Genomic DNA, 16,035 nt, shown 5'->3' with positions numbered 1-16,035 from the left:
ATGTGTCTCTATGGGTTCCTGTGGGTGCTCGGGCACCCATGGGTGCCGTGTCCCGCAGGTCCCGGCAGACGAGGTGTGTGGGTTCTGTCCCCCTCCCATGCGTTCCTATGGGTCTCTATGGGTTCCTATGTGTCTCTATGTGTCTCTATGGGTTCCTATGGGTCTCTATGTGTCTCTATGGGTTCCTATGGTCTCTATGAGTCTCTATGGGTTCCTATGTGTCTCTATGGGTTCCTATGTGTCTCTATGTGTCTCTATGGGTTCCTATGTGTCTCTATGGGTTCCTATGGGTCTCTATGTGTCTCTATGGGTCTCTATGGGTTCCTATGGGTCTCTATGGGTTCCTATGGGTCTCTATGTGTCTCTATGGGTCTCTATGGGTTCCTATGGGTCTCTATGGGTTCCTATGAGTCTCTATGTGTCTCTATGGGTTCCTATGGTCTCTATGGGTTCCTGTGGGTGCTCGGGCACCCATGGGTGCCGTGTCCCGCAGGTCCCGGCAGACGAGGTGTGTGGGTTCTGTCCCCCACCCATGGGTCTCTATGTGTCTCTATGGGTTCCTATGGGTCTCTATGTGTCTCTATGGGTCTCTATGTGTCTCTATGGGTTCCTATGGGTCTCTATGTGTCTCTATGGGTTCCTATGTGTCTCTATGGGTTCCTATGGGTCTCTATGGGTTCCTATGTGTCTCTATGGGTTCCTATGGGTCTCTATGGGTCTCTATGTGTCTCTATGTGTCTCTATGGGTTCCTATGGGTCTCTATGGGTTCCTATGGGTCTCTATGTGTCTCTATGGGTCTCTATGTGTCTCTATGGGTCTCTATGGGTTCCTATGTGTCTCTATGGGTTCCTATGGTCTCTATGTGTCTCTATGGGTCTCTATGTGTCTCTATGGGTTCCTATTGGTCTCTATGTGTCTCTATGGGTTCCTATGGGTTCCTATGGGTTCCTATGTGTCTGTATGTGTCTCTATGGGTTCCTGTGGGTGCTCGGGCACCCATGGGTGCCGTGTCCCGCAGGTCCCGGCAGACGAGGTGTGCGGGTTCTGTCCCCCACCCATGCGTTCCTATGGGTCTCTATGGGTCTCTATGGGTTCCTATGGGTCTCTATGGGTTCCTGTGGGTGCTCGGGCACCCATGGGTGCCGTGTCCCGCAGGTCCCGGCAGACGAGGTGTGCGGGTTCTGTCCCCCACCCATGGGTCTCTATGTGTCTCTATGGGTTCCTATGGGTCTCTATGGGTTCCTATGGGTCTCTATGTGTCTCTATGGGTCTCTATGGGTTCCTATGTGTCTCTATGTGTTCCTATTGGTCTCTATGTGTCTCTATGGGTTCCTATGGGTCTCTATGGGTTCCTATGGGTCTCTCTATGTGTTCCTATTGGTCTCTGTGGGTCTCTATGGGTTCCTATGGGTCTCTATGGGTTCCTATGGGTCTCTATGTGTCTCTATGGGTTCCTATGTGTCTCTATGGGTTCCTATGGGTCTCTATGTGTCTCTATGGGTCTCTATGCTTCCTATGGGTCTCTATGGGTTCCTATGGGTCTCTATGTGTCTCTATGGGTCTCTATGGGTTCCTATGGGTCTCTATGGGTTCCTATGAGTCTCTATGTGTCTCTATGGGTTCCTATGGTCTCTATGGGTTCCTGTGGGTGCTCGGGCACCCATGGGTGCCGTGTCCCGCAGGTCCCGGCAGACGAGGTGTGCGGGTGCCCGCTGGTGCGCGACGTGTTCGAGCTGACGGGCGAGTTCTGCCGCGTCCCCAAGCGCCGCTGCCACCGGCACTACTGCTGGGAGAAGCTGCGACGCGCCGAGGTGGATCTGGAGAGGGTCCGAGTGGTGGGTGACAGCGGGGACAGCCGGGGGACACTGGGGACATCGTGGGGGGACACTGGGGGACACGTCTGGGTGATACTGGGAGACATTGGGGACACTGGGGATGTCATTGGGGACACTGGGGACATCATAGGGTGACATTGGGAGACACATCAGAGTGAGACTGGGTGACATTGGGGACACTGGGGACATCACTGGGGACACTGGCGATGTCATTGGGGACACTGGAAGACACATCAGGGTGACACTGGGAGACATTGGGGCACTGGAAGACACATCAGGGTGACACTGGGAGACATTGGGGACACTGGAGATGTCATTGGGGACACTGGGTGACATTGGGGACACTGGGGATGTCATTGGGGACACTGGGGACACATCAGGGTGACACTGGGTGACATTGTGTGACATTGGGGACACTGGGGATGTCATTGGGGACACTGGGGATGTCATTGGGGACACTGGGAGACACATCAGGGTGACACTGTGAGACATTGGGGACACTGGGTGACATTGGGGACACTGGGGATGTCATTTGGGACACTGGGGACATCAAGGGGTGACACTGGGAGACACACCAGGGTGACACTGGGAGACATTGGGGACACTGGGGATGTCATTGGGGACACTGGGGATGTCATTGGGGACACCTGGGGGACATCGTGGGGTGACACTGGGGGACATGTCTGGGTGATACTGGGAGACATTGGGGACACTGGGGACACCATGGGGTGACATTGGGGACACTGAGGACATCATGGGGTGACACTGGGGGACACGTCTGGGTGATACTGGGAGACACTGGGGGCACTGGGGATGTCATTGGGGACACTGGGGATGTCATTGGGGACACTGGGAGACATTGGGGACACTGGGGATGTCATTGGGGACACTGGGGACATCATGGGGTGACACTGGGGACACTGGGGGCTCTGGGGGGTGACAGTGGGGACACGGGGGTCCCCAACGCAGCTGCGACGCGCCGAGGTGGATCTGGAGAGGGTCCGAGTGGTGGTGACAGCGGGGACAGCCGGGGGACACTGGGGACATCGTGGGGGGACACTGGGGGACATGTCTGGGTGATACTGGGAGACATTGGGAGACATTGGGGACACTGGGGACATCATAGGGTGACATTGGGAGACATTGGGGACACTGGGGACACATCAGGGTGACACTGGGTGACATTGGGTGACATTGGGGACACTGGGGATGTCATTGGGGACACTGGGAGACATCATGGGATGACACTGGGACACACATCATTGTGATACTGGGTGACACTGGGAGACATTGGGGACGCTGGGGACATCATGGGGGGACACTGGGAGACACGTCTGGGTGATACTGGGGACATTGGGGACACTGGGGATGTCATTGGGGACACTGGGGACATCATAGGGTGACATTGGGAGACACATCAGAGCGAGACTGGGTGACGTTGGGGACACTGGGTGACATTGGGGACACTGGGGACATCACTGGGGACACTGGCGATGTCATTGGGGACACTGGGAGACACATCAGGGTGACACTGGGAGACATTGGGGACACTGGGGATGTCATTGGGGACACTGGGAGACATTGGGGACACTGGGGATGTCATTGGGGACACTGGGGACATCATGGGGTGGCACTGGCGATGTCATTGGGGACACTGGGGATGTCATTGGGGACACTGGGGATGTCACTGGGGACACTGAGGACATCATGGGGTGACACTGGGGATGTCATTGGGGTGACAGTGGGGACACTGGGGGCTCTGGGGGGTGACAGTGGGGACACGGGGGTCCCCAACGCAGCCGCGACGCGCCGAGGTGGATCTGGAGAGGGTCCGAGTGGTGGGTGACAGCGGGGACAGCCGGGGGACACTGGGGACATCGTGGGGGGACACTGGGGGACATGTCTGGGTGATACTGGGAGACATTGGGGACATCGTGGGGTGACACTGGGGGACATGTCTGGGTGATACTGGGGACATTGGGGACACTGGGGACACTGGGGACATCATAGGGTGACACTGGGAGACATTGGGGACACTGGGGATGTCATTGGGGACACTGGGGACATCATGGGGTGACACTGGGGACACGTCTGGGTGATACTGGGAGACATTGGGGACATTGGGGACGTCATAGGGTGACACTGGGGACACATCTGGGTGATACTGGGTGACATTGGGGACACTGGGGATGTCATTGGGGACACTGGGAGACACATCTGGGTGATACTGGGGGACATTGGGGACACTGGGGATGTCATTGGGGACACTGGGGACATCATGGGGGGACACTGGGGATGTCATTGGGGTGACAGTGGGGACACTGGGGGCTCTGGGGGGTGACAGTGGGGACACGGGGGTCCCCAACGCAGCTGCGACGCGCCGAGGTGGATCTGGAGAGGGTCCGAGTGGTGGGTGACAGCGGGGACAGCCGGGGGACACTGGGGACGTCGTGGGGGGACACTGGGGGACACGTCTGGGTGATACTGGGAGACATTGGGAGACATTGGGGACACTGGGGACATCATAGGGTGACATTGGGAGACATTGGGGACACTGGGGACACATCAGGGTGACACTGGGTGACATTGGGTGACATTGGGGACACTGGGGATGTCATTGGGGACACTGGGAGACATCATGGGATGACACTGGGACACACATCATTGTGATACTGGGTGACACTGGGAGACATTGGGGACGCTGGGGACATCATGGGGGGACACTGGGAGACATTGGGGACATTGGGAGACATTGGGGACACTGGGGACATCATAGGGTGACATTGGGAGACATTGGGGACACTGGGGATGTCATTGGGGACACTGGGGATGTCATTGGGGACACTGGGAGACATTGGGGACACTGGGGACATCATGGGGTGGCACTGGGGATGTCATTGGGGACACTGGGGATGTCACTGGGGACACTGGGGACATCATGGGGTGACACTGGGGATGTCATTGGGGTGACACTGGGGACACTGGGGGCTCTGGGGGGTGACAGTGGGGACACGGGGGTCCCCAACGCAGCTGCGACGCGCCGAGGTGGATCTGGAGAGGGTCCGAGTGGTGGTGACAGCGGGGACAGCCGGGGGACACTGGGGACGTCGTGGGGGGACACTGGGGGACATGTCTGGGTGATACTGGGGACATTGGGGACACTGGGGATGTCATTGGGGACACTGGGAGACATTGGGGACACTGGGGATGTCATTGGGGACACTGGGGACATCATGGGGCGACACTGGGGGACACGTCTGGGTGATACTGGGAGACATTGGGAACACTGGGGACATCATGGGGTGACACTGGGGACACGTCTGGGTGATACTGGGAGACATTGGGGACACTGGAGACACTGGGGACGTCATAGGGTGACACTGGGGGACACATCTGGGTGATACTGGGAGACATTGGGGACACTGGGGATGTCATTGGGGACACTGGGGACATCATGGGGTGACACTGGGAGACACATCTGGGTGACACTGGGGGACATTGGGGACACTGGGGATGTCATTGGGGACACTGGGGGACATTGGGGACACTGGGGATGTCATTGGGGACACTGGGGACATCATTGGGGACACTGGGAGACATTGGGGGCACTGGGGATGTCATTGGGGACACTGGGGATGTCATTGGGGACACTGGGAGACATTGGGGACACTGGGGATGTCATTGGGGACACTGGGGACATCATGGGGCGACACTGGGGGACACGTCTGGGTGATACTGGGAGACATTGGGGACACTGGGGACATCATGGGGTGACACTGGGGGACACGTCTGGGTGATACTGGGAGACACTGGGGACATCGTGGGGTGATACTGGGGGACACGTCTGGGTGATACTGGGAGACATTGGGGACACTGGGGACACTGGGGACATCATAGGGTGACATTGGGAGACATTGGGGACACTGGGGATGTCATTGGGGACACTGGGGACATCATGGGGTGACACTGGGGACACGTCTGGGTGATACTGGGGACATTGGGGACACTGGGGATGTCATTGGGGACACTGGGGACATCATAGGGTGACATTGGGAGACACATCAGAGTGAGACTGGGTGACATTGGGGACACTGGGTGACATTGGGGACACTGGGGACATCACTGGGGACACTGGCGATGTCATTGGGGACACTGGGAGACACATCTGGGTGATACTGGGAGACATTGGGGACACTGGGGATGTCATTGGGGACACTGGGGACATCATGGGGTGACACTGGGAGACATTGGGGACACTGGGGGCACTGGGGACATCATAGGGTGACACTGGGAGACACATCTGGGTGATACTGAGAGACATTGGGGACACTGGGGATGTCATTGGGGACACCCGGGGGACATCGTGGGGTGACACTGGGGGACACGTCTGGGTGATACTGGGAGACACTGGGGACATCGTGGGGTGATACTGGGGGACACGTCTGGGTGATACTGGGAGACATTGGGGACACTGGGGACACTGGGGACATCATAGGGTGACATTGGGAGACATTGGGGACACTGGGGATGTCATTGGGGACACTGGGGACATCATAGGGTGACATTGGGAGACATTGGGGACACTGGGGATGTCATTGGGGACACTGGGGACATCATGGGGTGACACTGGGGACACGTCTGGGTGATACTGGGAGACATTGGGGACATTGGAGACACTGGGGACGTCATAGGGTGACACTGGGGGACACATCTGGGTGATACTGGGAGACATTGGGGACACTGGGGATGTCATTGGGGACACTGGGGACATCATAGGGTGACATTGGGAGACACATCAGAGTGAGACTGGGTGACATTGGGGACACTGGGGACATCACTGGGGACACTGGCGATGTCATTGGGGACACTGGAAGACACATCTGGGTGATACTGGGAGACATTGGGGACACTGGAGATGTCATTGGGAACACTGGGGACATCATGGGGTGACACTGGGGGACACGTCTGGGTGATACTGGGAGACATTGGGGACACTGGGGATGTCATTGGGGACACTGGGGACATCATAGGGTGACATTGGGAGACACATCAGAGTGAGACTGGGTGACATTGGGGACACTGGGTGACATTGGGGACACTGGGGACATCACTGGGGACACTGGCGATGTCATTGGGGACACTGGAAGACACATCAGGGTGACACTGGGAGACATTGGGGACACTGGAGATGTCATTGGGGACACTGGGTGACATTGGGGACACTGGGGATGTCATTGGGGACACTGGGGACACATCAGGGTGACACTGGGTGACATTGTGTGACATTGGGGACACTGGGGATGTCATTGGGGACACTGGGGGACATTGGGGACACTGGGGATGTCATTGGGGACACTGGGGATGTCATTGGGGACACTGGGAGACATTGGGGACACTGGGGATGTCATTGGGGACACTGGGGACATCATGGGATGGCACTGGGAGACACATCAGGGTGACACTGGGAGACATTGGGGACATTGGGGACACTGGGGACATCATAGGGTGACATTGGGAGACATTGGGGACACTGGGGATGTCATTGGGGACACTGGGGACATCATGGGGTGACACTGGGAGACATTGGGGACACTGGGGATGTCATTGGGGACACTGGGGGACATTGGGGACACTGGGAGACACATCAGGGTGACACTGGGTGACATTGGGTGACATTGGGGACACTGGGGACATCATAGGGTGACATTGGGAGACATTGGGGACACTGGGGATGTCATTGGGGACACTGGGGACATCATGGGGTGACACTGGGAGACATTGGGGACACTGGGGATGTCATTGGGGACACTGGGGACATCATGGGGTGACACTGGGAGACATTGGGGACACTGGGGATGTCATTGGGGACACTGGGGACATCATGGGGTGACACTGGGAGACATTGGGGACACTGGGGATGTCATTGGGGACACTGGGGACATCATGGGGTGACACTGGGAGACATTGGGGACACTGGGGATGTTATTGGGGACAACTGGGGACATCAAGGGGTGACACTGGGAGACACATCTGGGTGATACTGGGAGGCATTGGGGACACTGGGGACATCATGGGGTGACAGTGGGTGTCCCCCTGTCCCCCTGGCCCCATATCATGTCCCCACGTCCCTATTGATGTCACCGCTGATGTCCCCCTGTCTGTCCGCATGTCCCCTTGTCCCCCTGTCCCCCTGTCCCCCTGTCCCCATATCCCCATGTCCCCATGTCCCCATGTCCCCCTGTCCCCCTGTCCCCATATCCCCATGTCCCCATGTCCCCATGTCCCCATGTCCCCCTGTCCCCATATCATGTCCCCCTGTCCCCATATCCCCCTGTCCCCATGTCCCCCTGTCCCCATGTCCCCATGTCCCCATGTCCCCCTGTCCCCATGTCCCCATATCCCCATGTCCCCATGTCCCCCTGTCCCCATATCCCCCTGTCCCCATGTCCCCCTGTCCCCATATCCCCATGTCCCCATGTCCCCCTGTCCCCATGTCCCCATATCCCCATGTCCCCATGTCCCCCTGTCCCCATATCCCCCTGTCCCCATGTCCCCCTGTCCCCATGTCCCCATGTCCCCATGTCCCCATGTCCCCCTGTCCCCATGTCCCCATATCCCCATGTCCCCATGTCCCCATGTCCCCCTGTCCCCCTGTCCCCATATCCCCATGTCCCCATATCCCCATATCACGTCCCTGCTGATGTCCCCCTGTCTGTCCCCATGTCCCCATGTCTGTCTGTCCCCATGTCCCCATGTCTGTCTGTCCCCATGTCCCCCTGTCTGTCCCCCTGTCTGTCCCCGTGTCCCCATGTCTGTCTGTCCCCATGTCCCCATGTCCCATATCCCCATGTCCCCATATCATGTCCCCATATCCCCATATCACGTCCCCGCTGATGTCCCCCTGTCTGTCCCCGTGTCCCCCTGTCCGTCTGTCCCCGTGTCCCCATGTCCGTCTGTCCCCATGTCCCCCTGTCTGTCCCCATGTCCCCCTGTCTGTCCCCATGTCCCCCTGTCTGTCCCCGTGTCCCCCTGTCCGTCTGTCCCCGCAGTGGTACAAGCTGGACGAGCTGTTTGAGCAGGAGCGCAACGTGCGCGCCGCCATGACCAACCGCGCGGGGCTGCTGGCGCTCATGCTGCACCAGACCATCCAGCACGACCCGCTCACCACCGACCTGCGCTCGCAGCGCTGACCGCACGCCTGGGTCCCTCCCGGACGCCTGGGTCCCTTCCCGGACGCCTGGGTCCCCCCCGGACGCCTGGGTCCCTCCCGGACGCCTGGGTCCCCTCCCGGACGCCTGGGTCCCTTCCCGGACGCCTGGGTCCCTCCTGGATGCCTGGGTCCCTCCTGGATGTCTGGATCCCTCCCCAACACCTGGGTATCCCCCAGCACACCTGGGTCCCTCCCGGACGCCTGGGTCCCTTCCCGGACGCCTGGGTCCCCCCCGGACGCCTGGGTCCCTCCCGGACACCTGGGTCCCCTCCCGGACGCCTGGGTCCCTCCCGGACGCCTGGGTCCCCCCCGGACGCCTGGGTCCCCTCCCGGACGCCTGGGTCCCCCCCGGACGCCTGGGTCCCTCCCGGACGCCTGGGTCCCTTCCCGGACGCCTGGGTCCCTCCCGGACGCCTGGGTCCCTCCCGGACGCCTGGGTCCCTTCCTGGATGAATAGGTATCCCCCGGACGCCTCGGTCCCTCCTGAGCTGCACCAGACCATCCAGCACGACCCGCTCACCACCGACCTGCGCTCGCAGCGCTGACCGCACGCCTGGGTCCCCCCCGGACGCCTGGGTCCCTCCCGGACGCCTGGGTCCCCTCCCGGACGCCTGGGTCCCTCCCGGACGCCTGGGCCCCTTCCCGGATGAATGGGTATTCCCCGGACGCCTGGGTCCCTCCCGGACGCCTGGGTCCCTTCCCGGACGCCTGGGTCCCCTCCCGGACGCCTGGGTCCCTCCTGGATGCCTGGATCCCTCCCCAACACCTGGGTATCCCCCAGCATACCTGGGTCCCTCCCGGACGCCTGGGTCCCTCCCGGACGCCTGGGTCCCCTCCCGGACGCCTGGGTCCCTCCCGGACGCCTGGGTCCCCTCCCGGACGCCTGGGTCCCTCCCGGACGCCTGGGCCCCTTCCCGGATGAATGGGTATCCCCCGGACGCCTGGGTCCCTCCCGGACGCCTGGGTCCCTTCCCGGACGCCTGGGTCCCTCCCGGACACCTGGGCCCCTTCCCGGATGAATGGGTATTCCCCGGACGCCTGGGTCCCTCCCGGACGCCTGGGTCCCTCCCGGATGCCTGGGTCCCCTCCCGGACGCCTGGGTCCCTCCCGGACGCCTGGGTCCACCCGGACGCCTGGGTCCCTCCCGGACGCCTGGGTCCCTCCCGGATGCCTGGGTCCCCTCCCGGACGCCTGGGTCCCTCCCGGACGCCTGGGTCCCTCCCGGACACCTGGGTCCCTCCCAGACGCCTGGGTCCCCTCCCGGACGCCTGGGTCCCTCCTGGATGCCTGGGCCCCTTCCCGGATGAATGGGTATCCCCCGGACGCCTGGGTCCCTCCCAGACGCCTGGGTCCCCTCCCGGACGCCTGGGTCCCTCCCGGACGCCTGGGTCCCTCCCGGACGCCTGGGTCCCTCCCGGATGCCTGGGTCCCCTCCCGGACGCCTGGGTCCCTCCCGGACGCCTGGGTCCCTCCCGGACACCTGGGTCCCTCCCAGACGCCTGGGTCCCTCCCGGACGCCTGGGTCCCTCCTGGATGCCTGGGTCCCCTCCCGGACGCCTGGGTCCCTCCCGGACGCCTGGGTCCCTTCCTGGACGCCTGGGTCCCTCCTGGATGTCTGGGTCCCTCCCGGACGCCTGGGTCCCTTCCCGGACGCCTGGGTCCCTCCTGGATGTCTGGGTCCCCTCCCGGACGCCTGGGTCCGTTCCCGGACGCCTGGGTCCCTTCCCGGACGCCTGGGTCCCTCCTGGATGTCTGGGTCCCCTCCCGGACGCCTGGGTCCGTTCCCGGACGCCTGGGTCCCTTCCCGGACGCCTGGGTCCCTCCTGGATGTCTGGGTCCCCTCCCGGACGCCTGGGTCCCTTCCCGGACGCCTGGGTCCCCTCCCGGATGCCTGGGTCCCTCCCGGACACCTGGGTCCCTCCCGGACGCCTGGGTCCCTCCTGGATGCCTGGGCCCCTTCCCGGATGAATGGGTATTCCCCGGACGCCTGGGTCCCCCCCGGACGCCTGGGTCCCTCCTGGACGCCTGGGTCCCCCCCGGACGCCTGGGTCCCTTCCCGGATGCCTGGGTCCCTTCTTGGACGCCTGGGTCCCCTCCCAGACGCCTGGGTCCCTTCCCGGACGCCTGGGTCCCTCCCGGACGCCTGGGTCCCCTCCCAAAGTCTCCCCCACTCACAAGTCCTGGGCTGCCCCGGATGCCTGGGTCCCTTCCCGGACGCCTGGGTCCCCCCCGGACGCCTGGGTCCCCTCCCGAACTCCTGGGTCCCTTCCCGGATGAATGGGTATTCCCCGGACACCTGGGTCCCTCCCGGACGCCTGGGTCCCTTCCCGGACGCCTGGGTCCCCCCCGGATGCCTGAGTATCCCCCCGGACGGCTGGGTCCCCTCCCGGACACCTGGGTCCCCTCCCGGATGCCTGGGTCCCTTCCCGGACGCCTGGGTCCCTCCCGCACGCCTGGGTCCCTTCCCGGACGCCTGGGTCCCTCCCGGACGCCTGGGTCCCTCCCGGACGCCTGGGTCCCTTCCCGGACGCCTGGGTCCCTCCCGGACGCCTGGGTCCCTCCCAAAGTCTCCCCTACCCAGAACTCCTGGGCTGCCCCGGACGCCTGGGTCCCTTTTCCTGCACCCTTTGTGTTCACTCCCGGACGCCTGGGTCCCTCCCGGACGCCTGGGTCCCCTCCCGGACGCCTGGGTCCCTTCCCGGACGCCTGGGTCCCCCTTTCCTGGACCCTTTGTGTTCACCCCCGGACGCCTGGGTCCCTCCCGGACGCCTGGGTCCCTCCCCCACAATAAAATGGGTGTCAAAGGAAGCGGCTGGGGGGGCTCTGTGGGGCCATAGGGGTTTCTATAGGGCAAGGGGGATTCTATAGGGGCTGGGGGGGGCTCTATGGGGCCATAGGGGTTTCTATAGGGGTTCCTATGGGCACCGGGAGGGCTCTATAGGGCTCTATGGGGCTCTATATGGCTCTATGGGGCTTTATTGGGCTCTATGGGGCTCTATAGATCTCTGTGGGACTCTATGGGGCTGTATATGGCTCTATAGGTTTCTATATTGCACTATGGGGCTCTATAGGGCTGTATTGGGCTCTATAGGGCTCCATAGGGCTCTATGGTGGCGCCGCGGAGGCCGCCGGGAGCGCCTCCGCTCATTAGCATAACCCCGCCCACCCCGCCGCAGCCCGCCCGCTCTATTAACATAACCACGCCCTCAACATCACGTGTCCCGCGGCGACCAGAAAAGGGGCGGAGCCCTCAGCGCCACGTGGTCTCTTCATTTAAATAACCCCCGCCCACCGCTGGGTCACGTGCGCAAAAACAAACCCTACCCCCTTTCCCCCCCGGCGAGCTTCTCGATTCCTATTGGTCGCCGCCGCGTCACGTGCCCACACCACCCCCCTTCACTTCCGCTTCCGGTAGCGCCGGCGGCCGCTGCTGCGCCACGAGATGGCGGGAACGGTACCGGGGGCGGGAAACGGGAAAGAGGCGCCGAAAATGGGGCGAAAAAGGGCAAAATCGGGCAAAAAGGGGCGAGTTTGGGGGGAAAAGCGGCGGTTTGGGGCAAAAGGGGCGGGTTGAGAGGGAAAAAATGGCGGTTCGGGATGTTTTGGGTGGAAAACGCGGAGTTTTGGGGCTTTTTGGCGGGAAAAGCGGCGGGTTTGGGGCTTTTGGCGGGAAAAACGTGGTTGGGGAGAAAATGGGGCCGTTTGGGGGAAAAAGGGGCGATTTTGGGGCTGCGGTGGAAATGAAGAGTGTTGGGGGTGTTTCTGGGGTAAAAAGGGGCGATTTTGGGGCTGTTTGGGGGTAAAAAGTGAAGATTTTGGGGCATTTGGGGGAAGAAACGAGTTTTGGGGGGAAATGAAGCGGTTTAGGGGCTGCACGTGGGGGGCAGGGGGCGTGGCCTGGGGTGTTTGGGGGCGGGGCTTGGGGGAACCTGGGGCTTGTGGGCGGGGCTTGTGGTGCCTTGGACAGGGCGGTGAGGAGGGGGCGGGGCTTCAGTTGCTTGGGGGCGGGGCTTGAGCCTCGTGGGCGGGGCTTGAGCCTTTGTGGGCGGGGCTTGTGCAGTGAACAGGGTGGTGAGGAAGGGGGTGGAGCTTCAGGTGCTTGGGGGCGGGGCTAGAGGCTTGGGGGCGGGGCTTGAGGTGCCCAGAGCAGGGAGCAATGGAGGGGGCGGGGCTTGAGGCTTGGGGGCGGTGCTTGTGCTGCCCAGTACAGGGTTGTAATGAGGGGGGGGGGGGGGGGGGGCTGTGCCTTGTGGGCGGGGCTTAAGACTTGTGGGCGGGGCTTGTGCCGTGGGCAGTGCGGTGCGGAAGGGGGCGGAGCTTCATGTGCTCAGGGCGGGGTTGGGTTCCTGTGGGCGGGGCTTGTGGAGCCTGGGACAGGGTGTTGAGAAGGGGCGGAGCTTGGGGTGTGGTCTATGCCCTGTGGGCGGGGCTAGAGCTTTGTGGGCGTGGCTTGCGATGCCCAGGACAGGGTTGTAATGAGGAGGCGGAGCTTGGGGTGGGTTTAGAGCCTTGTGGGCGGGTCTTGTGCATTGTGGGTGGGATTTGGGCATTGTGGGCGTGGCTTGTGCCTTGTGGGCATGGTTAGAGCATTGTGGGCGTGGCTTATGCCTTGTGGGTGGGGCTTTGGGCTTGTGGGAGGGATTTCCGTGTTCTGTGTGGGGCTTTGGCATTGTGGGTGGAGCTTGTGCATTGTGGGTGGAGCTTGGGTCTTGTGGGCGGGGCTTGTGGTGCCCAGGAGAAGGCTGTAATGAGGTGGTGGAGCTTGGGGCGGGGCCTTTGCATTGTGGGCAGGGTTTGTAACTTGTGGGCGGGGCTTGTGATGCCCAGGACAGGGCTGCAATGAGGGGCCAGTCCCCAAGTGTTGTGGGCGGGGCCTAAGTGATGTGGGCAGGGTCTGTGCCCTGTGGGCGGGGCTTGTGTATCTGGGACAGGGTTGTATTGTGGGCGGGGTCTAAGGGTTGTGGGCGGGGTCTAAGGGTTGTGGGCGGGGTCTAAGGGTTGTGGGCAGGGTCTAAGTGTTGTGGGCGGAGTCTAAGTGTTGTGGGCAGGGTTTGTACCTTATGGGCGGGGCCTAAGAGTTGTGGGCTGGGTCAGTACTTCGTGGGCAGGGCCTAAATGTTGTGGGTGGGATCTATGTGTTGTGGGCGGGGTTTCTACCTCATGGGCGGGGACAAAGTGCTGTGGGCGGGGCTTGTACCTCATGGGCGGGGCCTACGTGTTGTGGGCGGGGTCTAAGTGCTGTGGGCGGGGGTTGCTCCTCATGGGCGGGGCCTAAGTGTTGTGGGCGGGGACTTAGAGATGTGGGCGGGGTTTGTACCTCGTGGGCGGGGCCTAAGTCATGTGGGTGGGATCAGAGTGTTGTGGGCGGGGTTTGTATCTCATGGGCGGGGCCTAAGTGTTGTGGGCGGGATTTAAGTGCTGTGGGCGGGGCCAAGGTGTTGTGGGTGGAATCAGAGTGTTGTGGGTGGGGTTTGTACCTCAAGGGCGGGGCCTAAGTGTTGTGGGTGGGGCCTAAGTGTTGTGGGCGGGGCCTAAGTGTTGTGGCTGGGCTCTAAGTGCTGTGGGCGGGGCCTATTTGTTGTGGGTGGGGGTTGCTCCTTGTGGGCGGGGCCTAAGTGTTGAGGGTGGCATCTAAGTGTTGTGGGCGGGGTTTGCACCTCGTGGGCGGGGCCTAAGTGATATGGCTGGGCTCTTAAGTATTGTGGGCGGGGTTTTCACCTTGTGGGCGGGGTTTGCACCTTGTGGGCGGGGCTGCCACCTCGTGGGCGGGGCCTAAGTGTTGTGGCTGGGCTCTAAGTGTTATGGGCGGGGCTGGCACCTCGTGGGCGGGGCTGGCACCTCGTGGGCGGGGCCTAAGTGATATGGCTGGGCTCTAAGTGTTGTGGGCGGGGCTGCCACCTCGTGGGCGGGGTTGGCACCTTGTGGACGGGGCCTAAGTGTTGTGGCTGGGCTCCAAGTGCTGTGGGCGGGGCTGGCACCTCGTGGGCGGGGCTGGCACCTCCTGGGCGGGGCCCTATTTGTTGTGGGCAGGACCTATTTGTCATGGGCGGGGCTGCCACCTTGTGGGCGGGGTTTGCACCTTGTGGGCGGGGTATGCACCTCGTGGGCGGGGCCTAAGTGTTGCAGCTGGGCTCTAAGTGTTATGGGCGGGGCTGGCACCTCGTGGGCGGGGCTGGCACCTCGTGGGCGGGGCTGCCGCCTCGTGGGCGGGGCCTAAGTGTCGTGGCTGGGCACTATGTGTTGTGGGCGGGGCTGGCACCTCGTGGGCGGGGCTGGCACCTCGTCGGCGGGGTTTGCACCTTGTGGGCGGGGCCTATTTGTCGTGGGCGGGGTTTGCACCTCGTGGGCGGGGCTGCCACCTCGTGGGCGGGGTTTGCACCTCGTGGGCGGGGGCCTAAGTGTTGTGGCTGGGCTCTAAGTGCTGTGGGCGGGGCTGCCACCTCGTGGGCGGGGTTTGCACCTCGTGTGCGGGGCCTATTTGTTGTGGGCGGGGTTTGCACCTCGTGGGCGGGGCCGGCACCTCATGGGCGGGGCCGGCACCTCGTGGGCGGGGCCTATTTGTTGTGGGCGGGGTTTGCACCTCGTGGGCAGGGTTTGCACCTCGTGGGCGGGGCCGGCACCTCGTGGGCGGGGGCCGGCACCTCGTGGGCGGGGCCTATTTGTTGTGGGCGGGGTTTGCACCTCGTGGGCGGGGCCGGCACCTCGTGGGCGGGGCCGGCACCTCGTGGGCGGGGCCGGCACCTCGTGGGCGGGGGCCTATTTGTTGTGGGCGGGGCCGGCACCTCGTGGGCGGGGCCGGCACCTCGTGGGCGGGGCCGGCACCTCGTGGGCGGGGCCCCGACGCGCCGCGTTCCCGCAGTAGCGCGCCCCCCCCGGGATGGCGGAGGGCTGGGTGGAGTGCCCGGCGCTGGGCCCGGGCTGGCGGCGCCGAGAGGCCTTTCGCAAATCAGGAGCCACCTGCGGCCGCTCCGACACCTACTACCAGAGGT

The 16,035-nt window shown here is 62.8% G+C and overlaps 2 protein-coding genes across 4 annotated transcripts in view; both read left to right on the top strand.

The window, feature by feature from the left end:
• The window catches only part of CXXC1 (CXXC finger protein 1), a 52,725-nt gene extending 43,561 nt beyond the window's left edge, over window positions 1–9,164 (top strand). Inside the window, exons 14-15 of the mRNA XM_065044376.1 lie at window positions 1,684–1,836; window positions 8,886–9,164. Coding sequence (XP_064900448.1) covers window positions 1,684–1,836; window positions 8,886–9,026 — 294 coding nt within the window. The 3' untranslated portion in view covers window positions 9,027–9,164. The remainder of the gene's footprint in view (window positions 1–1,683; window positions 1,837–8,885) is intronic.
• Window positions 9,165–9,666: 502 nt separating this feature from the next.
• On the top strand, window positions 9,667–11,929 carry LOC135576967 (collagen alpha-5(IV) chain-like). 3 transcript variants are annotated; one of them, XM_065044379.1, is made up of 3 exons: window positions 9,667–9,832; window positions 10,295–11,519; window positions 11,558–11,929. In XM_065044379.1, exons 1-3 carry the CDS (start codon window positions 9,693–9,695, stop codon window positions 11,912–11,914), a joined length of 1,722 nt encoding a protein of 573 aa, XP_064900451.1. In that variant the 5' UTR covers window positions 9,667–9,692; the 3' UTR covers window positions 11,915–11,929. The 3 variants fall into 3 exon arrangements, with proteins under 3 accessions (XP_064900451.1, XP_064900452.1, XP_064900450.1); XM_065044380.1 differs by lacking the exon at window positions 9,667–9,832 and having other exon boundaries at window positions 9,916–11,071; window positions 11,441–11,519; XM_065044378.1 differs by lacking the exon at window positions 9,667–9,832 and having other exon boundaries at window positions 9,916–11,519.
• The last annotated feature ends 4,106 nt before the right edge of the window (window positions 11,930–16,035 follow it).

Source organism: Columba livia, chromosome 37 (assembly GCF_036013475.1).
Source record: "Columba livia isolate bColLiv1 breed racing homer chromosome 37, bColLiv1.pat.W.v2, whole genome shotgun sequence".
NCBI lineage: Eukaryota > Metazoa > Chordata > Aves > Columbiformes > Columbidae > Columba > Columba livia.
This window is presented reverse-complemented; position numbering and strand designations above follow the sequence as displayed.